The 25,959-nt window shown below is 35.6% G+C and overlaps 1 protein-coding gene across 8 annotated transcripts in view; it reads right to left on the bottom strand.

Moving 5' to 3' along the window:
• The window catches only part of ROBO2 (roundabout guidance receptor 2), a 1,750,895-nt gene that overhangs the window by 1,707,587 nt on the left and 17,349 nt on the right, over positions 1–25,959 (bottom strand). For all 8 annotated transcript variants that reach the window (XM_063703928.1, XM_055380941.2, XM_055380947.2 and 5 more), the window contains exon 2: positions 12,709–12,830. In XM_063703928.1, coding sequence (XP_063559998.1) covers positions 12,709–12,817 — 109 coding nt within the window. In that variant the 5' untranslated portion in view covers positions 12,818–12,830. The remainder of the gene's footprint in view (positions 1–12,708; positions 12,831–25,959) is intronic.

The following is a 25,959-nucleotide window of genomic DNA, read 5'->3' as shown; positions in this document are numbered from 1 at the left end:
AATGTGAGGAGGATGGAAAGGAAAGAAAGGAACTCAGCAGCTATAAAAGAAATCTGACCTTTAATATTTTATTGAATTTGTTTCTTGTTTTATTTTTCCTTCCTTTGCACAAATGAGAGCTTCTAGTTTTACAAAGGGTACCACCAATTTTAGGATAAAAATTTGAATTTGTGGGATAACACAAGTTGGAGACACAATGATTTAGAGATTGCATATGAATTTTATCAAATAAATGGACGAAAGTAGGTGATATGCACACTCACACACACACACACACACACACACATGCATATGTAGTGATAAAACCATTGACACAGATTCCCAGATGGCACTTAATGTACTTTCAGTCTTAAATTCTTTCTCAAGGACAAGCCATTTGTTTGCAAATGATTTAGCATACAAAAATGATTAAACACGAGAAAAAATGCATTGCACATAAAGTTCAGATAACGAATTAAAGTCATACTAATATAACTACAATTTATAATGAATTCAAATAGCTTTTAGAAGGGTCATCTGTGGAATGTAAAGAGCAATCTGAATTTTTTTTCTGGTAACTGGTCACAGCAATGTTTTCTAGACTAGTGAGTGAGTGCTCATACAGCACCATGTGTGTTCAACAACACACAAAGTTGGATGACAAAATCCACTTTAGTGAGAAGGCAGCTATTTCCAGGGGCACCAATACTAATGTTAGTTTTGAGTTTTTGGTTTGCTTTTGTTTGTTTACAAGGCAATGTAATGTTTAAGGAAAAAAAATTCCTACCAGTCCATGTTGAGTGAACATTTCAATCCATGTAAAGGCAAAAGTCAGCTGCCACCATGCCATGCAAACATTATAGTACATGACATGTGAAATCAGTAACCTCAAAAGGGACTTCTGAGAAGCTATGAGTAAAAGGCACACACAAAATTCCTCTGAGATAAATTCACAAATGAAATGGAAAAGGATATCTGTGTATATCCAAGAAGAATAGTAATTATTAGAAAACAAGAAAACTTCTAAATTGAAAGAATCCCTAAAGTAAAAGTAGACCAAAGAAAAAGAAATAAAGATGAGAAGTGAGATGAGGCAGAAATGGTGAGTGACAAGGAGACATACTGAGAAAAAAAGTAGCTAAAGATAGTGTGTTGTTATTTCAGCAAAATTAAGTATATCAATACTGAGAAATATGACTTGAAATAGATTCAGTACCTCAACAGAAACATAAACAAATAACATCTGGCTTTTTATTTTGATAACCAGTAATTTAAATACAAAAATCTAAAAATATGATCTTTGTGTAAGAGTTACACATTTATCATTCCAATCCTCAGGGTGCATTATTTCAAACTAAACAGTAAATATTTCAATAACAAAAATGCACTATAAATACTGTATGGAAATAAATGTCCTAACAGATGTTAACCAGACATTAGTCTTCACTGGTAAGGATTAGATTTGAAGGTGTTTGCAGATAATTAAAACTTGTTTTTATAACATAACTTAGCTAAGTAGTATAATGAAAATGGGATATTCAAATTATAAGATATAAAATATTAAAGATAGAAGAACATGTTTATTTTTTCAATATAAATATTGTTACAGCTCAGAGAAACAGTAAGAAATCTCAGGGCTCATGAAAGGCCACATTCTAGCGATAGTGATTGACAGGTATGGCAATTCCCCTGCAGCGTGGTGCCTGTTGTCATGAAGTAGCATGTCTCTTACAGGGTACTACCAGAAGGCTCAAGTAGGAAGAGCCAATAGTCCATGTGAGAAACCACGGAAGGCTAAAGATAGAAGGAAATATTTGGGCCACGTTGAAGAACAAGTTCACCAGGTGAATTGGCATGTGGCTAGGGTATGACTTCCCATACACACATAAATAATGAAGCAATAAAAAAATTAAGTTATCAGAAAAGTATTTCATTATTATTAGAGTCATGATTAGCATTCTCCTCATCAGGAGAGTTTGATGTTTTTTTCCAGCCCTACTCTATACTTTTTAAACACAGTCTCCAATTTTGAAAATAAAAGTTTCTTATTTTCAATTCAAATCTCAATTAAAATAAAACAAAAACCAAAAATGTAGAAGTTCCTTATTCTGACCATCTATATATCATACACAACAAGAAGACTGATAAAATTCCACTAAACACAACAGCTAGATCCTTATTCCCATTAATGCTTAAGCCCATTCCAATAAGGATTTTGTACCAAATCTGCCCTTGCCAAGGCTACCTGGGGCCTTCATTTTATTATTTGCAATGGACAATTGTAACTTCACATTCGTGTTGGCTTCCTTACATCCTAGATGCACATACAGCCAGATTTTTTCCCATCAGATGTGATTTGATCTTCCAACTTCAGAATGCCTTGAGGACTTCCTCTTTATCTAAAGATCACTTTAAAAAGCCTGAAGTATTTCGCTCTTCCCTAAATCTTTGGCCAGACATAATGTCATCCTCCCATTGGCTTTCTTTGTCCAAACTACATTAGCCTTATCTCAGATCTTCAAACAATTTATATTTCCTAAGATCTTTGTATGAGGGAGTGAATGGTCTGATGAAGATAGCTCCTTTTTGCCCCCAAAGGTTTTATTGATCATGCTGATAATGCATTTATTGTCATTTTAATCTCTTACTGTTATACTCAGGCTTAAATTCTCTACCCTACACACTTCAGTTGACATAATTTTAATTTCCACTATGATGCTTCTCTCTTTTCTATCAACACTCTCTCCCCACAGGGTTTCATCTAGATCAGGAGTCAGCAACATTTTTGACAAAGAGCCAGACAGTAAATATTGCAGGCTTTGTGTTGCCAAGAGGTAAATTTATGGAACTTTCCTTGCTGAAAAATTTTCCTATATTTTACATTTTAGACTTATAAATATAACACGTACTTATAACTCATGAGCCATACAAAAACAGGCAGCAGGCCAGATCTGGCTCATGGGCTATAATAGTTTGCCAACCCCTCACCTAGATTCATGACTTTAGGCATGATGTATAGGCTATGATTATCTAACTCACATCTCTAGCCAAGTCAGCTTGTCAGTGCCTACTTGATATCTCCACTTGGATTCTAACTAGCGTCTTAATTTAAGATTAAAAAATGTAAAATCAATCATACATATGCACCTGCCCACACCTCTGTCACTTGCAAACTTCCTCATGTCATCAAGACGTTGCCATTTCACTAAAAGTGACCATAATCCCCCATGTCCCTAAATCCAAATACCTTGGTATAATGCTTGCTCAGTAAATTCAATCACCTTCAAATCAACTTCCAATCTCAACTGATTTTCTCCAAATTTATTGCTACAATCATAATCCCAACCACCATCATCCTTCAACTGGACAGGTGCAATAGTCAGCAAAATGAACCCCCTTCCTTCACTACTGTACCCTTCCACAAGAGTACACCCTCCTAAGAGCTAACTAACCTCATCATATCACATATCCATCATACACTTTTCAATGTAATTTATATTCACACTTTGATATAAGATCTAAATTTGGTCCCTGAGAGCACTCATGTAATACCTCTCCATGCTCTTCCTTCATGGACATTCCAGCCAAACTGGCCTTCTTTGTAAGAAACTATCAAGCTCTCTTTTTAAATTACAGAATTTTTATATCTGCCCTTCCTTCTGCTCAGAGCACCCCAGATCTTCAAAGTACCTCCCTATTTGTCTTCACTCAACTCTCAAATGAAATATTACCTCCTCAGAGAGAAAAATTCTCTGAAATACCTATAGCCAGATCAGTGCCTTCATACTTGCCAGTTTTACTCAACCATGTTACCACATGTAATCTTCTTCACAGTAGTGTACCTCATAGCCCTTCACACCATTGCTTTGTTTAGGTATTTGCATGTCTTCTTCCTCTTTCCCTCCTCACTACAGTATAGCCAATTGTGTCTTTGCCTTCTTCACTGCTATATCCCCTAGTGCCTGGTAGGCTTTCTATAAATAGCCATTTATTGACTTATGGACTACATGTATATGCTAATCCTTTTTACTATTTTGTTATAGTATATATTTCTCTTCTCCCTCTCTTTGCTTCCCTCTCTTCTCATGTCCCTTGATGCTTCCTCCTCAATATTAACATGTACATCATTTTGTGTCTTCAGCATTTCTCTTTTCATTATGATAGGTTAATTTTCCTAAGAAAACACTATTTTGACAAAAGCAAAGCATTAAAGTAAAGGAGCATAGGATCAATTTCTTTCCTGGTAGAAGGAAACACCGTCTTTCCAAGAAGACAATTCCGCCAGGAAACAAAACAAACCAAAACATTTCTGGTAAGTCCTAGTTCCCAAGACTTGAAGCCAGTATGTTTTTCCACTTTCAAGTATCCTTGACTGTAGAGATAAAAGGTATCCACTTAGAGATATTAACTCATTACCACTGCCTAAATTTGGGTTCCAGAAACACAACTTAATATGACATCAATGGATGTGATAATCATTTGAAAGTAGCTTTATCAAAATCATCCAACAGAACAAGTTACTTTTCTAATTAGCATCTTCAGTTAAATACCTAAATCTGATGAATAATAAGTTATGCATTATGCTAAATTGCATTGGCTCACTATTCTAGAATGCTTTCAAATTAATTAAAAATGAGATATTTGGTAATGAAAAATATAAAAAGATAAAAACCTATTTCAATCAGTTTAAATTAGAATTTAACATTTCTTTAATAAACTAGTTTGTTTTGTAGTCAATTGCAAGAGAATAAAGCAAAATTATTGAGTCTTTAATAGTGACCGTTCAAAATTCATAATGAATTATTAAAAAGAAAACTAAGGTCCCTACCAACTTTCCACCTCACTTCAAACCATAGCCAAGGTCATTACAACAGCAAGTAAGACTCTACACAATTCCCACTTCTTCGCCTCATTCTGTTACTTCTGGAATCTTCTACTACTCCAAACTGTGTGCTTTGCTCCAGACTCAGCAGTTCTCACTACCTTGTTCTTCCAATTGCCATCTTCTCTGTGTGGCCTTTCTTGACTATCCAATTAAAAATTACCCTGTCAAAATAATCTGATCCCCATCCAGGATTACTTTTCACCATCTAACTTACGATACTTTGCATATTTATGTGGCTCATTGTCTGTTATCTCTCTCCCTATGTTAGAATGCGAGCTTCATGATGGCAGAGTTTTGGTCAATTTCCTTCACTCAATAATTCTTGACCCAAAGTAAACACTTCATAAGTAATTTTTGAATATAGAAATATATAGTCTGAATTATCAAGGAGCTTATAAATAAATAAAGACACAAACCAGCATTATAGTGCAGTTTGAGAAATATCAATAGTGTGGTATAGGAGGAGGTATGTAAACTATGAAAAGCAACAGTTAAATAAGAAGCAATCCAGAAAGACACACAGTGTAGGTGATATCTGAGTTAAAGGACAGAAAGTAGGAAGATAACTAGGTGCAGAAGAGAGAGGAAGATCTTACAAACAAACATCAGAAGTTACCATAAGAAAAACAAGTACAAAATAATCATAAGGAAAACAATTGCATCCCAATTATTATGACAAACATAATTAACTATGAAAATCTAAAACAGTTCATGCTTTGATAATGCTAAAGTTGATAAGTAGATTAAGGTGTGATATAACAATCTGTAAATCTTAGTCCTTCCTAACTTTTGAGATAACACTTTCAGACAAGATATGATGATTTAAGGAAGAAAAGTTGCTGATGGATGAGGCATGTCCCTTAAAGACAAACACTATGAACACTGTGTACAGCCTTTATAATGGAAAGGTGCCAGGTTTTTTTTTAAGTCCTTGGAATCTCAGTTGGCAACTTTGAAATTCATGTGTAATTCATGATTTTTTTAAAAGAAATGTAATAAGTAACACAAGTGATTCCAGAGCTTGTCTTTAGGCTGAGGTAGATGTTGGCATTATAAGTTGAAGTGTTAGAAAGGGACAATAAGAATTAAGAATAAGCAGTAATTTCTGCCAAGATCTGTGGCACCCAGTCACACATAAGGCTATTTGGAATCTCTTGGTTTCCAAGGTTCAGGCTCTCGTACTTTAGTTGTACATAAAGGACTTAAGTTACTCTTAAAGCACAGTTTTAGCACTTCACACCAGGAGATGGTTATGAGACTGATCACAGGATAAAGTGAAATAGGATGTGTGCCTGCTTGTAGAAGGAACCTCTTTCCTTCTGCCATTCTATTCCTACTTTTCTGGCAGGAAAGTCCTAGAAAAAATTTCATATAAAGATTAATTTTAAACAATTTACATTATATTTTACTATTATTAGCTTCTAGAATATCTTAGCTTAGCCTGGCCCTGGTGGCTCGCACTTAAAATCCCAGCACTTTGGGAGACTGAAGTGGGCGGATCACCTGAAGTCAGGAGTTGAGACTAGCCTAGCCAACATGGTAAAACCTAATCTCTGCTAAAAATCCAAAAATTAGCCGGGTGTGGTGATGCGTACCTGTAATCCCAGCTACTCGGGAGCCTGAGGCAAGAGAACCATTGAGCCCAGGAGGTGGAGGCTGCAGTGAGCCAAGACTGTGTCACTGCACTCCAGCCTGGGCAACAGAGCAAGACTCTGTCTCAAAAAAACAAAAAACAAACAAACAAACAAACAAAGAATATCTTAGCTTATATATTTCTCACATCTGATCCTACCACTTTACTTCTTTTTTCCTGTTTATACCAATTATTTCTATTCCTCTTTACATATAGGCAGAGAGATAAGACTAAAATGTGTCATAGACAATGACATCTAGTAAATTTACCTATTCTTCATGTTGAATTCCACAACAGATTTCAAATACAACCAAAATCTCCAAATGAAATCTTAATTCTAAATTGAGTTCTTATACAGTCTTCAAATATGTTCAAATAGAATATCAAAGCTCAATAAAAATAGTTATATCACTTGGGATGGTGTTTAAAATATTTTTCCTAAATAAATTCAGCTTCAGAGGATGAGAAAACCTTCATTAGGAGATGTACCTTAAAGAACAAATTAAGTTAAACAAATGTGAAAGAAATCATACTTTATTATGTTGAATAGTAAGATTTTTTTGTTACTATTGTAAATTAATGCCCTCCAAATATTGAGTGATGTAATTCAATTTAGTAAAACAAAAAAGTCTAAATTATCAACTTCTTTCCTTATAAAAATGAAATATGCTATAACTTGCATTTTTCCATGGCAGTGACCCTGATGATCAGAAATACAGGTTAAAACATAAAAAACATTTAAAATCATCTAATCTAAATTATAAAAAAGAAATCCCTTTCTTCAGAAAAAATAATTTTTTAAGGAAGCACTCAAAAACAAATCTCTGCTAGTAGATATACAGCATACACATCTCTTACTATCTCCCATGCAGACTGCATAAAAAGGCTTGCTAACTACTTTTAAGAAAACAACATTCAGATGTCTGGAAAGTATCTGAAATGCATGATTAATCTACACAGATAATTTTCTCAAGAAACTAAATTTTGAAGACAAGGAATTCAAAAGTATACTGTCTTTAAAGTAAATCCACTGGTATTCTTAAACTGCTATAATACTTTCTCCGTTTACCTTATAGTGTGAACCTCTCAAGCTATGGGAATGCATGTAAATCTCTAAGAATAGTTGACTTCTTTTGTAGGAAAAAGCTGTTAGAAATGACTGCTAGGATTTCAAATGTTTGGGAGTGTGTATTCATGCGGGTTTTATGTGTTGAATATTTGCATTTATAATTTTAAGACGCTTAAATCAAAAACTAAAATGACCTAGGTAACATAATTCTGCCATAGGATAAATTAAATTCAATTAAATTTTTCCATACAAATTATTATCTACCACAATGTAAAAATATTTATATATCATAAAGATGTAAGAAACATTGACTTCTATTATACAGCAGAGTTCAATTTCACTACTACTTAGCTTGATGATATTTTAAGGTCATGTCTCTTGGAATACACATCCAATATTCATTGCCAAATGTCTGAGCTCACCTCTCTTGAAGCAATATTCAATTATCAAATGAAAATAATTTACCAAGCAACCTCACAAAACACAAACTCTAGGTAGCATTAAGGTTTTTCAAAGTGATTATTCCTTACTGGTAGTGATCCTAAGATATTAAAACTCATAGATCACATGATCTGAGATTTTCTAATTAAAAGCTGTAGCTGTAAACCTTTAATTCAAAGTCAGATACTACCTTCAGCTCTCAAAAGAATTATACAATCACTTAAATTTCTGGAATGAAAGAGAAAATGAAGGGAACAATAAAAGTAACTTTGAAATGCACTAGGAAACGATTGTAAGGAACCAAATGGAGGCAAAGACAGAGAAAGAGAGAGGGCTGTTTATCTAACCTTCCCTTCTTGAGTAGGTTTTCTCTGATATCTCTAGAGAAAACTTGGATGTGTAACAATGAAATACAAAACACAAGATATTGTCTTCATATAATTACTTGTAATGATTCCAGGATGGCATAATTTGAGAACTTGCTAAATAGGACAACAAAGTGATCTGCTTTTCCAAAATTTTGCCCCTTAACTTAAATATTATTTCATGGTGAAGACCAATAAAACTGAAAATTGGAATTGCCAGATATTATCAGATTTTATTTTTTGAATGCTTAATAGCTGACCCAAAATCTGGTCATAAAAATGGAAGTTAAATTAAATTGTCCTCAAAATTTAAGTTTGCTACATTTGTAAGCACCACTGGCTTCTTCAAAATTTCAAACTTTCTCATATCTAGCAGCAGATTGAAATTAGGAATTTAAGCATGTAAATTCATCGTGGAAACCAAATTGATTAAAATTTTCTGTGTATTCATGATAATGTTTAAAATTTTTGCTACATTTAAACCCTAAGTTAGTTACAAAAACTCTAAAATTATGCTTGTTTAAAAACTTGGGCTAACTTGCTTTTGAAAACATACTGACATATTCATTCCATTCTTCTTATAATTATTTTTGTGTCACTCCAAAACAGCACACCATTGTATATATCCCCGAAATAGCACTTCTTTGTTAAAGCCATTAAGACAGAAATATTTTTGAGCCAGATGCAACGGCTCATGCCTGTAATCTCAGTACTTTGGAAGGCCTAGGTTAGAGGACTGCTTGAGGATAGGAGTTCGTGACCTGCCTGGGCAATATAGCAAGACCCAGTCTTTACAAATGAAATGAAATGAAATGAAATGAAATGAAATGAAAATATAAAATAAACTAGCTGGGCATGGTAGTGCACACCTGTGGTCATAGCTACCAGGAGGCTGAGATGAGAGGACCATATGAACCTAGGAGTTTGGGGCTGCGATGAGCTGTGATTGCACCACTGCACTTCAGCCAGAACTATGGGTTGCTGAGTTAGAAATAAGTTCTTGGTTCTGAATATAATAACTGCTGCTGGCACTCCCCAGAATCCTGTAAATGAGTTGGGTTTTCTGGTGCCTCTCTATAGTCCCTCTTTCTCAGGAAACACCCCCATGGTTTTGCCCACTGTGCCATTAATTACACCCATGCTTATTATATGTCAGTTCAGTTTTATCTAGATTCTCCCAAAGTCAGTGCTGAACTTAGTTATTTGAAAATGTATATATTGTAATAGTTACCAAAAAGACAAAATACAGCTAGATATTTATGTTATTTGTTTTATTTCCATTGTAGGTATATTTCCTTTTAAAATTCATATATATCTTTCTCTAAGGATTGTCTCCATTTTCAGATGTTGAACACTTTCTCATGCACAAACCACCTAAGCAGCATAGACACAGACAGAGTCCACGTCAGGGAATGTTACACTCAGGATAAGCACCTATTATTCTGTAACTCAGAGGTAGGAAAATGGATGTCCTCAAGCAGATGCTTTTCTTCACAGATACAAAAAATTGACAAGGATCATTGACTTACTTCCAACCCACCATTCATCCCTTTTCTCTTATTTTGACCCTAAGGGCCCCAGAGGGATAATGGCCCTACATTCTTATTTAGAATTGAGATTTCAGACTGCATTTCTTATATCATTTTTTATAAGTAGTGGTTGCACACAGTTGAGATATACTATGATATTAATCTACATTCCTCGTTAAATCGTTTTTTGTCTTCCGTTTTTTTTAACTTAGCTACAATTTCTCACACCGTTTCTCTAGGAAGGAACATTGGGACTCCCCAGTGACTTAAACATTTAGAACATAGTCTATTCATAAATATGAAGAGGTTGTGTAGAAAGTATAATTTACTCATACTATTATGCTTAAGAAATTATGTGAAATAATGTGAAAATAATCTTATAACATTTGCATGCATATTTGCTGCAGGAGTCACACTTCATTGATACTTAATCATAATCTTGGACATTGCGGGTCACAATAACCAATATTTAATGCAAGATTGTAAACTTAATAGAGAGAAAACCTTATTTATAAATTTTCATGTATTCTTTTCTTGACAATAATAAGGAGCTATGAGATTTGTATTTTAAAAGATATTTAGTAATAAAAACTTTAATTTTTAAAACTTTTATTTTTAAATTCTGCTTAATTGCATAAAAGTTAAAAGGTAATATTTAATATTTAATGAGGCTTATTGATCTAAATGATGATATGCAGCTTGGGTTATACTTGCAATTATAAGATTTGCTCATTATACCTAAGCAATCTCCTTCACTCAATCTAGCTACCACAAAGGAAGCAAAATTGCCTGAATCATAATATCAAAGCATTCCATTATGTTTTCTATTAAGTTGTTTTGTTCTTTGAATCATTGTCTATTTTAATTTATCCTTTTAGAAAGAAAACAAATTACTTAACTTGCATTTCCCACTAGAAGCTTCACTACAGCTAGACTTGGAATTGATTTCAGGCCGTTTTTTAATAAATGATGGTCCCCAATGAAGGATAGAATATTTGAGCAATCAATATTGAGTAAATAAAAGGGTTTGGGTAAATAAGAGAGAAGATACATATTTTTCTCAAATATTTTAAATATCTAGTAACCTATTCCTCATCTAAAACAAGCCACAATTACTGGAAATGATGGTCAGTGGAAGGTTTTAGCAACCCTGTGTGATACTACATGTCATGTTGGATCACTATTACAGAGAAACAGTTGTGATGCTGCATTTTAGTAATTCTACACATTACCAGAGAAATAAACAACTCATAGCCACAGAAACCCAACGCGGCTGTCTACATATTCTTGTTTCAGCAACCCTGTGTGATACTACACGTCATGTTGGATCACTATTACAGAGAAACAGTTGTGATGCTGCATTTTAGTAATTCTACACATTACCAGAGAAATAGACAACTCTTACAGCCACAGAAACCCAACGCGGCTACTGTCTACATATTCTTGTTTTAGACCTTTGGTGAAAAAACTACTATGTGTATTAAATATATTTTACATTAGTTTTATCACAGAAAAGAGAAATGAGAATTCTATTAGATGCTAATATAAATTCTGAATGGCATGGAAGAAAAATTAAAATCAAAGCTGATCTTAATTAACAAAATGTATTATCTGCTTACATGTATATACAACTATTCATATATAAAGGCACACATGCATTTGTGGTTTTGAAAAATATCTATTTCATTTCAAAAATTCATTGAACAATATTACATATGGCAAGAAAACTGCTCTTTTTGAAGGATCTTTTAAAAAGTGTTAAACTTTATTAGATACTTCAAACTAGCAAAGCTCAACTTCATCACAATTATATAATAACACTGCACACTTTCAATTTTATCTGGAGTAATACACCTATCCCTTGAAATAAACTCTGTGAACTTCCTGCTCACAGATTTCATTTCAAGCCTTAAAAATGCGGAAAAAATGCCAAATAAACTTGCCCCAAAAGGAAAAGAAAATTTCAGGGGTGTCAGGACGTTTTATCACATAAAATACGGAAATGCAATTTGTATCTGAGCAGGCAACACACCTCCAAAAATAATAATCCTCCAAAACACACCTCCAAAACCTCCAACACACCTCCAAGAACAATACTTATCACAAAATACACTCACAGATACTAGATTTGGCACAAACCACTCCATACAGCTATTGATCAAATCAGTATTGAAAGCCTTATTACAAAATCTATGGCCCTTTTCTACTCTCCAACAGACATTTCAGGATGCCACAACCTTACAGCTCCACTCTATCATTAATTTCCCCTAAATACACTTGGCGGAAGAATGAGAAACATCACATTTTTCATTTAATTTCCAAAGAACATCACATCCTTTAAGAATAGGTTCTTGAAATTTTAAAATGTAAAACATAAAAACCCTAAAGAAAATAAACAAACATCCAAAACTTTTCTTCAAAACCACAAAAACTTTATATGCTACGTGTTCTTCTAAAATACCACAAACACAAACTCATACAAATACCCGCCCACCCAAAACACACACACACACACACACACACACACACACACACAGCCTCATAATACCTCATATATATATATATATAAAATCAATTCCAACAGAGAAAAGCCAATTTCAGAAAGACGGCTTCAATTTTGATGCATTTATTCACACATAATTCTGTTTCAATTTAACTGATGCAGAGGCATTACAATACCCTGTAACAAAAACCTGCGGGAAGATAACAACAAATTGCTTAAACGTCGAACCAAAGACTCACATAATATCATCATAAAGTGAAATTCGCATCCAACTCTCAAAGAATTAGAACATCCTTGCACTTACCTTGGCCTTGTCCATTCCCCTGATGACCCCAAAACACCACAGTCATCATCAACAGTCCCGGAGCCCATGTCCACATCCTTCTAGTGACACGTTCATGTCTTCTGGCCATTGCATCTTAAACTCTGCATATTGAGTGGGGTGGATGTGAAAGTACAATAAATTACATTCTTAGAGAAATACACTATGACTCAAATCCCATATCTAATATGCATTGTGCATTTCTAAATTATCCTGCTTACAAGGAGGTACATTTGAAAATCATGCTTCCCTTTAGGATTGTCATATTGATGGTTAATATGAAAGCTCATTCATCTTTAATCTTTATTCTAAGCATTCATCTGAATTACATTTTTAATATCATTTTCCAAAACAGGCCATTTAACCATGAATGCTAAAAAGTACTCCCAATATACATATTGGAGTTCAGTCAAGCAAAAAAATTGTGTATGGACACTACTTAAGTATAACTTGATATTTAGGCAAATTGATGAATTTAACATACCATGTAATCTCTACATATATACAAAAGGACTTTTCAACACATTTATGTAAGTTTAGCATAAATACCTTTGAAAATATTCTCAAGTTTTAAGTGGTATTCTAATTATGTCAGTAATTAACTGAATAAAGAGATTCATCATGTGCAAAAACTAATCTTGTTTACTTAAAATTGAGAGTAAAATTAATTATAGACATTACAAAACAGTTGTAATTTTGATTTCAGATATATAACCCACAGGAACTTTCATATATACAAATATTATACATATATATGACAATGTATATTTGAATGTTCATTTTGAAACTGCTTTTCATACTGATATATGAAAATACTTAAATGTCCACCAAAGCAAGGTTATTTATTCATACATTTGAATGATATACAGTAGCTCAAAAGACTAAACTTGAGTTGCATGTACTAATACGGATAAGTGTCAAAAATGAATAGTGAAGCAAAACTAGCAAATTGAATAATGATAAGTTCAAAACTATACCTTTCATATGTAAACATGTACAATAGTTAAAACTATACATTTTATGTTGCATAAATATATAATACAGTATAATAATGCATAAGAATGATAAACACCTTCAAGACCAAAGTTAGGAAATTGCAAGACTACAATTTAAATGGTTAGCAGGTGGAATTTTAAATCAGAGGTTACTCCTAAATCCCAATTTTTCCAGAGTTGACAAAATACAGAGTTAAGAAAAGTAAACTTAATAATTTCCAGAATGAATGCTTTATTCAAAATGCTGCATAATTACAATTCTAATAAACTTGCAAGGGAATCCAGTCACCAGAAGTTTTCTTTCTCCCTTTCTCCTACATCATGAAAGGGGAAGATTTAATTACCAACTTTGCATTACTTAACTTCAGACTCATAGTATCAGAGCTAAAGAGAAATTTAAGAAACACCTAACTCAACCTCTCCATTTTAAATGACCAAATGAGTTAAGAAGGTTACAATGACATTTCTAAGTTCATATGTAAAAACAGAATTTTGATGACAGTGACAGTTTAAGTACCAATAAACACTCCATGAAAAGTTACTGTAATCCAGGTTATTTTACTGTGCTAAATGCCTTACATTCTTTACCCAATTTAGTTTTCACAGAAATCCTATGAACAAAGCACTTTCAACATTTACCACTTCACAGCTAAGAAAAACAAGGCTTAGAGAAATGCTACACGATCCCCTAGTCATGAGGTTATGGGTACTATTGTGGAGACTGAGGCAAAACAGGACAATTTCAAAGCCTATGCTCTGAACAAGTAAACACTAAGCAGGAATTTAGTTCTAGATCTCCCAATTGTAGTCCAACAATCAGCCAAAAACTGATGCTGAGAAGAGGGAAAAAAAGATGTCTTGTGTATGGAGGCTCAAGTATTTGATCCCAAATACATCTTCAAATTGAAAATCATTAGAGCATAAGGCAACAGAATTATTAGCTTGTTTCTAAAATCAACAACCTTTCCCAAGTTGAACATACAAGTATATTTTATCATACATATACTATGGATAACGTGTGTTTATATAAGTATTTATATATCTGGATTTGGAATTACAAGTGTTTTGTGATTTATTTATTTTTTAAAGTCTCCCTCTGTTGCTCTGGCTGGAGTGCAGTGGTGTGATCATAGCTCACTGCAGACTCCAACTCCTAGGCTCAAGTGATACTTTTGCCTCGGCCTCTCGAGTAGCTCAGGCTACAGGCACGCACCACCATCCCCGGCTAATTTTTTTATAGAGATGGGGTCCCACTATGTTGCTTGACTGGTCTCAAACTCCTTAGGTCAAGGGATCCTCCCACCTAGACTTCCGAAAGCAATGAGATTACAGGTGTGAGCCACCTTGTGTTTTTTGATTTCTTCAATTAATTTTACTTATAAATTTAATTACACAAGATTAATTTTGTGTACATGTTGAATCTCTTTTGAGGTTTAAATTACTGATATAATTAGAGTACCACTTAACATGCGTGTAATCCCAGCACTTTGGGAGGCTGAGGCGGGAGGATCACCTGAGGTCAGGCACGAGCCACCGTGCCCGGCCTATACACATTCTTTTAATTACTACTTGCAGATCTTTGTTCTCTTATAATTATAGTGGAACCACTTTCACTTAGTATCAAAATATCCAGATCCACTCATCAAAGTGTAAATAATCCTTCAGTAAATTACTTTTGCAAATTTATTTTTATGTAATATTTCCTTAACTTCTTCTTACCTACATCCAGTAGTCATTTTAAAAGGCAGAATTTTTACTATTTTATATAGAACTGAGGCAGTATTTGAAAAAAATCTCAAAACACTTTTCAGGAAGGACTGGCATCTAAAACACCAGTTCCAATATATATTTTAGTAACATTTTAAAGGACAGATGGTTTTCAAAATGTTATTATAATTTAAAAAAAGTAACCTTCCTCTCTGAGTTGATGTTTATGGAAAACTAATATTTCATAAATGCCAAGTTACTATGATGTATGATCTAAATGCTGCCCCTGCCATTCTATAAATATAAAAATCATAACCTTCTAACTAACTTTGGTATTAGTCAACAATTCTGCTGATGAAAAGTAAACTCAATTCATTTAAAAAAATTTTCCATGAAAGATAAAACAAGTAATTTGTAAGAAGCATGGTAGATGAACCAAAACATAAAGTAACATTAACCATAAAGACATGCCATGGACTTCTCTAATCTTCTTTTGGGACACCCTCTTCGTGCACATGAAAATAAAAATTAAACATTAAATACCTACTTTATGTATGTACTTTTACTTGTACCTATTGCTCTTTAAAGATTAAAATAACTCCTAAAGCCTGGATAGTTGAGCCCATTGTGCTCTTCTGCACATAAAATAGATTGGATATGCAGTGAACAGAGAGGTAAAACTTAGGCTTTCAGATTTGTTATGATGATGGAAACACAATTCCATTCAATAGTGTTCATCTTGGTCTTTCAAATGTTTAAGGTCACAAGGCAAAAGAGAACAGACTTTAAGAATGTTCGCGTATTACTTCTCGTCTTATCCAATAGCTACATTAGTTTAATTAGGCAAGTGTTTTGGAGTAAACAGCCCTGTGAAATGTGTTGTGGAGTCTGGAGGCTCCACAGCCTATCTCCAGGTAGTTGTCCAATGGAGCCTAGAGTAATACCCCCACAGTTTAAGAGATGCATTACATCTACAGGTACCAACCAGGAAGGGTAGTCCTGAATTAAATGGCTTTAGAACATGTTATAAGAGCAAATCGAAGCTTCCAGGTATTAGAACCACTTCAATCACAGAGCATCTCTGGGTTCTATCTGTGGCCAGCATCAGGTATCTGTCTGCCCTCCCCGAATGGTTCCACTCGTCATGTGGATCTTCTAGATGGTTTTATTCTTCCCCAGCCAGCCAACTTGACCAACAAGCCTAGGTATATTATGTATGTATAAAGTTGGTTCTTAAATAAAGTCCACTTCTGTATCTAGGTAAGTAATGTCTTCAGACTGGCAATTTCATTGTTATCTAGAAAGAGTGACTCTAGTTAGCTTCTAGTGTCAGTTTTTCTAGCAGCTTCTTTAAAAAAAAAAAAAAATCCTCTCTGGAACAAAGCTTCCCTGCAAGTATTGCTGTTGGCAATAGTCCTCTTTACTGAAATGCTTATCCAGTGAAACTTGGGCTGTGCCAGTGAGCCTGCAGGTTGATGGTCCTTTTGTTCAACTTCTCCATTATAAAGCAACCTCTCTGATCACCCTTTTAAAACTAAAGACCAAAGAATCAAATGAGATCAGGAAGTGACCAGAGCTCACGGGTCATCAATTCCTCTTCTTAGCATATTACAGCACACAGTCCAAGCCAGAAAAACACAGCAGAGCCCATTACAGCTCTCGAGTTCCAGTTATTAACATTGATTTTTTTCAATGGAAAATTTTCATTAGAAGCCATCACATGACTCACATTCAGTAATAACTTAGATTAAGATATACACTGGAGCCTTTGTCCTTAGACTAGGTGCCACTGAGTCACTATTAAAAGGAGTCTTTTTGACCTTAGTAAATTCTCACAGGCAGGGCTTATCTCAGTCTAAACTGTACCTGGCCTTTAATAGTGATGTCCAAAGTCTTGTGTAATTCAAATTAATATTGTAATGTATATAAATTGTATATATAGATATAACACATGCATGTATTTACAATTATTTTATTTTTTAATAGGATGAAACTTAGAGGTTAAAATATGACTCTAGGCCATCGTGCTTTAGAATGAAGAGCACAGACATGGGTTGGAAATGTAAATTTTGACCCCATTTAATTTCTGTGACAAATTAATTAATGTCTTCAAGGTTCAGGCTCTATGTATGAGACAAATGAAAACAGCTCTAAGAGTCCTGAAAACTCTAAAGTATTAAAATTCCACTCTGCCATTAGTTTAGATAAATCATTTGCCAATTTGCCCCATAAGAACCAGGCATCTTTAAATGGTAACATAACACGCACTTCTCCCTCCCAAAGTGTAGTGCATAAACGTTCTGCTTCTGAATAACACACGATGCCTGCTAAAACGTGCTATCAGGGGTATTAGTAAGGAAATGTTGTATCACAACTTCTGCAGATGTGGCCCTGAAATACATATTGTAATAAATCCTCCAGGCCTCTCAAGTTAGGAATAACTGCTTTACAAAATTGTACTTACTTAAAAATTATAGATAAACAGATTTCACAATAACCCAGTTTTTCTGATCTGAATGAAATAAGGCTCTATATTCAGACTGACTTTTCAGTGAAAAACAAATTAAAATAGTGACAAATCATCTACGTCTAAGTTTAAATGAATATAACTAAGAGACCTGAAAACTCCTCAGGTTTAGTAGTAATCTTCCAATAGTTTGAGAGCCCACAGGAGCCACAGAGCCCTCAAGTCTCTCCAGAGAAGCAGGGTGATTTTTCCTCCTAAACACCATGCAATTCTTGAAGTGAGTAAAACCATTCCTGCTTACACTGATACCCTCTCAAGTGAACTCAAAGTTAAGCCAGATCTCCAGCCAGACTATATACCCTGGCCCATATCTCATTCATTAATACACGTTGAGAAACCTTTGTTTCTTGGAAACTACATGAAGTGTATAGACTGTGGACTCCACTGGACCTAGTGGTCTATATTTAATCAATTCCCTTAACAAATATGTATCAGATGCTATCTTAGTTACTGAGCTGCAGTGGTGAATAAAAAAGCCATAGTCCTGTACTCCTAGGGTTTTAATTCTGAAGATGAAGACAGGTACAGAAACCCAACTAAGAAAAGAGAAGAGATTATTACAAAATGTATTCACATGCAAAGTCAAGCAGGGGACTGAATACACAACAAGAGTGTTGGGGGGAACATTAGACAGATATAATCTTAATTCAGATTATATAAGATTTATACATGAAATTTTTATATATAGATATATTAATTTGGGCCGGGCGTGGTGGCTTATGCCTGTAATCCCAGCATTTTGGGAGGCCAAGGCGGATGGATCACTTGAGTCCAGGAGTTTAAGACCAGTCTGATCAACATGGCAAAACCCCATCTCTACTAAAAATAAAACAGCCAGGTGTAGTGGTGTGTGCTTGTAGTCCCAGCTACTCAGGAGGCTGAGGAAGGAAAACTGCTTGGACCCAGGAGGCAGAGGTTTCAGTGAGCCAAGATTGTGCCACTGCACTCCAGCCTGGGTGACAGAGCAAGACCCTGTTTCAAAAGAAAAAGAAAAAAAGAAATATTAATTTGGATTATACAGATTCTAACTACTTCTTTCAAGTCAGAATATTTAAGCTAAGACCTGAGAATAAAAAGAGTTAGCTTTTCATACAATACAGAAAGGTTCGTCTTTTAGGAAAAAACCCAGAGTGTTCAAGGACCCTAATATATGAGCAAGATCTTGGCATGTAGAAGAAACCTGTGAATTGGATGAAATGAAAAACTGAAAAGTAGGAATCTGGATGAAGCACAAAAGGGATAAAGACTAACGTGAGATGTGGCTGAAAGAGAAGGACATGTGAAACTGCACAGGTCTTCATTAGCAATGATGAGGAACATAGGTCTTAGTCCAAGTACACCAGAAAAGCGGGAGAGTTGGAAACTGAAAGACACGTTAAGAGATCACTTTGGTTTCTATGTAGCTAACAGAGTGTAGGAGATTAAGAATTAAAGTAGGTTGACTAAGGATGAGCCTAAGAAAATAGAGTAGGTAAGAAAATATGTGGATCTGGCTAGGCTGGGGACACTGGAAATCAAAATAAGTGGAGGAAATTACAGATATATTTGGAACCAAAATATTTTTTAAATGAATGTTGAACTGGATATTGTCAGAATATTGAGGAAGGGCCAAAAATGACTTATAAGCATCTAGCATGGCTGGCAGTGCCACTTACTGACATGTGGGAAACCGGGACATGTTATCTCTAAATTATTCGAGTGCTATTGTCATATAAACCATCAACTCCCAGAATAAAGGTCTGGGCCAAACTCTAAAACTGAAAATTATTAGCTGTTTAGTAGTGTTTAGAGCTTAGAGAGAGTATGTGTGTAGAGAGAAAAGAGCAATTAGGACAGAACCCTTAGAAACATCAATATTTAAAATTGGGGAAGAGAAATAGAAACAAATAAATTGTTCTACTAATGGTGGGAAAATGAAGCTCAGGGTAGTTGCAAGGGAATGCTAAAAATGAACTATGACATTTGAGGAGGAAAACATGGAAACTGAAAGCAAGAGAGTACGGATGGATTGTGAGGGAGCAGCAGCAGCTGTGTCCTAAGGAGAGTCTCAATAAAAATGAAGGATTGTAGGAATGAGGATATCCAAGCCAATGAGCTGGCAAGGAGTGATGTCCAGGAGGCAGAATATTTGCATCTAGATCCTGGTGGCACATACCCTTACAGAAAATGTTTCAGATTTGATGACAATAAAGTGGAGGAAAGAAAAAAAGTAATGGAAATAAAGATGTCAAAAAATGGGGAACAGAGGTTCGTAATGGTCCTTACATGTGAATGCTGAGCCACTAAAATGATGGCTGAACTTGCCTGAAGATGATATTGAGCAAAAGATCTAAAGCCTTAAATAAATGACAAGAGGCCAGGTGCAGTGGCTCACGCCTGTAATCCCAGCACTTTGGGAGGCTGAGGCAGGCAGATCACCTGAGGTCAGGAGATCGAGACCAGCCTGGCCAACATGGTGAAACCCCGTCTCTACCAAAAATACAAAAATTAGCTGGGTGTGGTGGTGTGCACCTGTAATCCCAGTTATTCAGGAGGCTGAGGCAGGAGAATCACTTGAAACCAGGAGGAGGAGGTTGCAGTGAGCCGAGATCACACCATTATACTCCAGCCTGGGTGACAGAGCAAGACTCCATCTCAAAAAAAAAAAAAAGACAAGAGTGCCCAGGAAGGAGGTCTGTTGATGATGGCAATAACAAAGGGGCATGGCTGATATTTCCAAGGGGTTTGAGTTTCAAAGGAACAGTACAATTTGCAAGGAGGGGAGAAATTAACAGTCTAGAAGTTGTAATGGGAACCAAGAACAACCACCTCAGCTTCCAGCCATAGGTATGTGGAGGGTGAGAAAAAGACCAGTCTCAATTTATGAAAGCTAGAGGAACAATTGTACTTTGGTATCAAGCAAGTTTTGTTTTAAGATAACTACAAAGCAATATGGAACTTAGCAACCGTCAATTTTGACAGTTTCCTGCAGCTTAGTAAATTCTGCAAAAAATCAAGATTTAACACAAAAGTATAGAAAAATTTTAATGGCACAGCACCTTTCTTCACAATTCCTTAAACCAAATAATTCCCTGTTCTTCTAACTCTCTCCTTATACTATCAACCAGGCTTCTTATTCAATGAACGGTTTAAGTCTAACACACACACACACACACACACACACATGTCTTATCCAGCTGAAGATCTCATGTTTGAAGGTACATTGAAAGTACATAGATCATTCTATAATCATCAGCTATCACACACACTCACACAAACACACACACACACACACACACACACACACGTACGTCTTATCCAGCTGCAGATCTCATGTTTGAAGGTACATTGAAAGTACATAGATCGTTTTATAATCATCAGCTATGGAGACTGTGAGCAACTGGAACAAGCATTCTTGGAAAAGAAGTTTCCTGTGTATAAGAAAAAAGAAAAAGAGTCCAGCTCTGGGAACTGACTTGGCTGAGTCATCATTATATGCCACTGGCAGGAAATCAAGAAGTAACCCAGGACTGATGAACTTTGTTAAAGGAATGGAAACAACCTGTCTGTGAGGCTTAATTCTTGATGGCCTGGCCAAGATACAGCATCTGGATAAGAGTTCACTGACTCACACTAAATTTTGTGAAGGTGAAGTACTTGTTAAAATGAAAGATCTAGTTACAGAGAAATAAGTAGACATAATGTTTGCACTATGGATAGGTGTATACCTGTTTTTTGCAAAAACAGTGTGTATTTTTGAAATGCTGGTTTGCCCTGGACAGAGCTAACTTAAATAGAGGCCAGGCGCGGTGGCTCACGCCTGTAATCCCAGCACTTTGGGAGGTCGAGGTGGGTGGATCACGAGGTCAGGAGATCAAGACCATCCTGGCTAACACGGTGAAACCCTGTCTCTACTAAAAATACAAAAAAATAAGCCAGGCGTGGTGGCTCACGCCTGTAATCCCAGCTACTCGGGAGGCTGAGGTAGGAGAATGGCGAGAACCCGGGAGGCGGAGCTTGCAGTGAGCTGAGATCGCGCCCCTGCACTCCAGCCTGGGGGACAGAGAGAGACTCCGTCTCAAAAAAAAAAAAAAAGAGAGAAAATCATTAAAGAAAGGCTGTAATACACAGGAACACACAGACACACATACACCTGTGTGTCTATATCTTCAGTTATCACACTTTTTCTATACAGACTCCAAACAAGACAAACACGTTACATTTTATTTTAGGAGAAACTATAAGTAGAAAGAGGAGAATTTGTTAAATCAATACAGAGTGTTCCTTGTTTAGCATAATTCTAAGTGTTTCTCATTAGAGGTCTAAGTAATCCATCTGTATTGTATGTGGCCATGCTGGCATTTGGGAAATTCCACAAGAAACTTTTTAAATATGAATTTGGAAAAGGGAAAAGGATTTTAAAAGTATCTTTTTTTGTTCTGCATTCTGTGTGGAACATATATTTTGTGCTACCTGCTCGTGTTAGCTTGTGATTGCCTGTGACTATGTGGAAGATATACTTTACGTGACTATGTGAGCAACAGTCTTCAAGTTAAGAAATCTAAAAATTGGTTGGCTTAGTTGCTAATTAGGTAAACTACCTTGTAATAGTTACTTAACCTCTCAAAGATTAATTATCTTAAGTGGTACGTTGAAGGTTCCATTCATAGTGATTTTAGTAGACTTATCCTGCTAAAAAGTAAATTTAACAACAGAAATTATTCTAGACCTCATTATTTCAGGAGACCCCACACCAGCTTTTATTCCTAACTTCAAGAATGCAGAGAAATTTAAAAATTGGATTTTCTTCCAATTCAACAGAATATAACTGAACTAAATAGATTTATGTATAATTCATTATTTCAACCTTTAATGCTATATCCAGGAAGTTTGTTTCACCATAAAGTTATAGCTGTTTAAGCCAATAATTAAAGAGGACCTTGATAGAGAATGACAAGAGAGGATGATCGCCCTTTTATCTATCTTCCAGCTGCTTTCAAGGCCCTGAAGTTTTATTCACACTCAAATATTAGAATCCTATCTGAGAGAGTGTACTCAAATGATAAATCATTCTAATTTCTCAAGAAAAGTGTTACAGAATAATAAATGCCTTTCTGGTCAAAGCACTGATGCTCTGGAAATTATCTTTTTCCAAATGAGGTACAGGAATTGTTATGACTATTAAAAGTGTGTATATGATATCTGCCAAGTTCGACTGAGCTTCACTTAAAAATCTACTATATTAGGGCCAAGTGTAATGACTCAAATTAGTGAACTTAAAAATTGTTTTAAAATGTTCGATGGAGACATTTCAAATATTGCTCGTTGATTTATCACTGTTACTTTTGCTGAATTCAATTCAATTAATCAAATGCCATAAACTCTGATACCTAATGTTCCTAAACACCTTAAGAACCTTTAAACAGGGCAAATGTTGAAGGTATGCTTTTAGTGAAAGTGTACCTGAGCACATGAATTCTATTTAATATAGTTTTTTAGAAGACTAACAAAGAAAGAAGACTTAGGAAATTAGGAAACATTTTTTAAACCTTCTAGAGGGAATTAAACTACCGAAAAATAATTTCAATTTGTGAAACTAATGGCACTAATCAGAAGATAAGAAAAAAGTAACCATAAAACTTTGTGGGGGTAATATTTGCTATAAGGATCAGGAAAAACAACTAATGGATATTAGGCTTAATACCTGGGTGATTAAATAAACCGTACAACCAACCCCATGGCACAAGCTCACCTCTGTAACAAACCTGCACTTGTACCCCTGAACTTAAAATTTAAATAAATAACGTTGTGCTATTAATTTCAACCAGAGCCTTTCCAAGGTGCAGGGAACTTTTGAGAATTTTCTTTCTTGCAAAAGGAAATTTGATTCCTTGCTTAGGGCCTTCCTAGCAAAACCTCTATTCTTTGGAGGAATATCATACTCCTATAAGATTTAAGGACCATCATATTTGTCAGATTTTTTTTCTGTTTTACTGTGAGCAGTTTACAGAATATAAAGAAAAATCAAATCCGAAGGTGCACTACACGTTTTTTTATCAAAAGGAACATTTTTGTTTACTTTTAAGAAAATATGACAAATTTAGTTTTCTGACCTATTACCAAGTTAGACATCTTGAGTGAATTGAGTCTTTTGCAATCCTACTTGGTTTTAATCCTATGGCTCTGGAAAACTGTCAACTATCTCCAATTTTTCAACTCTGCTTCTTCCCAGTACCTCATCTATATGACTATTGTAGTACTTTTCATCTGCTTCTACAACTACACTGTGGCTGCCTTACCTTTAACATAATGTCCCACACATAAGTGGCTGGCAAATACATACCTAATATAAAGAGTAGAAATTGAATTATAATTGAGTATCCAGTTGCCACATATTTTGGTCTTCAACTGAAATAACTCAAGCTATCTCAAAACTTCAACCCTCCCTGGAAGTATTGGACCAAATTATCCCAGATTATAGCACTCTCAGGCTAAAATTACTAACGCTTCTATAGTTTCAGAAAGAGTATCAGGTTATTCAACACAACCTTCCATGCACCATCCCAGCATCATATAATCAGAGGACACTTAGATGACTTTAGTAGCCTTCAAAAGACATCCTCCCCTTTTATTTATTTATTTATTGAATGGAGACAGGGTCTCATTCTGTCACCCACACTGGAGCGCAGTGGCATAATCACGGTTCACCGCAGCCTCCACCTCCGGGGCTCAGATCCTTTCACCGCAGCCTCCTGAGTAGCCAGGACGACAGGAGCCAGCCACCACGTCTGCCTAGTTTTTGTATTTTTTGTAGAGATGGGGTTTCACCATGTTGCCCGGGCTGATCTGAAACTCCTGGGCTCAAGCAACCCGTCTGACCCGGCCTCCCAAAGTGCTGGGATGACATGAATGAGCCATCGTGCCCAGCCGGCCCCACCCGTTTTTTAACCTTCATACGGTTTATATAATCATCCTTCACAAAATAGAACACTTAATTACTCGATGGTTCTCATTATTCTAATATGAAGAACTATCTGAAGAAAATAAATTCCCGGCAGGCACGGTGGCTCACGCCTGTAATCCCAGCACTTTGGGAGGCCAAGGCGGGCGGATCACGAGGTCAGGAGATCGAGACCATCCTGGCTAACACGGTGAAACCCCGTCTCTACTAAAAATACAAAAAATTAGCCGGGCATGGTGGCAGGCGCCTGTAGTCCCAGCTACTCGGGAGGCTGAGGCAGGAGAATGGCGGGAACCCGGGAGGCGGAGCTTGCAGTGAGCCGAGATCGCGCCACTGCACTCCAGCCTGGGCCACACAGCGAGACTCCAGTCTCAAAAAAAAAAAAAAAAAAAAAGAAAATAAATTCCCAGTAATTCCTAGAATATCCAATTTAACTCTATACATCAAATAGAGAAAAATAAAAGCCGTCTTACTGTGTTAGTTTCTTACTGCTCATAATAAATTAACACAAACTCAGAGGCTTATAACAACACATTTTTTGTCTTTATACTTCTGGGGGTCAGAAGTCCAAAATGGGTCTTAGTGTGCTAAAATCAAGTTATCATCAAGTCTATATTTTGTCAGGAGATTCCAGGGGAGAATTCACCAGGTTTGAGGGGCCACATGTACCCCTGAGCTCTTGGCCTCTGCCTCCATCCACACAGCACATCACTTCAGCCTCGGCTCCAGTCTCCCCAAGCTCTTCTACTCACTCTGGTCTTTCGGCCTTCCTGTTTGAAGGTTCTTTGTGACTACAGTGGGCCCACCTAGATAATTCAGGATAATCTCTCCATTTTAAGGTCAGGTGATTAGCAATCTGAATTCCACCTGCAACCATAATGCTCCCATGCTGCCTTACAACATATTCAAAAGGTCATCCTACTAAGAGTCATTATTCTACCTACACACTAAGTAACTGAGAAAAAAGTAAAGTTATGTATCATGCATTACCTATGGCAAGGAAATAATAAATTATAATGATTTATCTTAAAAAAACTATTTTTAAAAGCTTTGGTCCTAGTCTA

Source organism: Gorilla gorilla, chromosome 2, assembly GCF_029281585.2.
Source record: "Gorilla gorilla gorilla isolate KB3781 chromosome 2, NHGRI_mGorGor1-v2.1_pri, whole genome shotgun sequence".
NCBI lineage: Eukaryota > Metazoa > Chordata > Mammalia > Primates > Hominidae > Gorilla > Gorilla gorilla.
The sequence above is the reverse complement of the archived record's forward strand: the minus strand, read 5'-3'. Positions and strand labels throughout refer to the sequence as shown.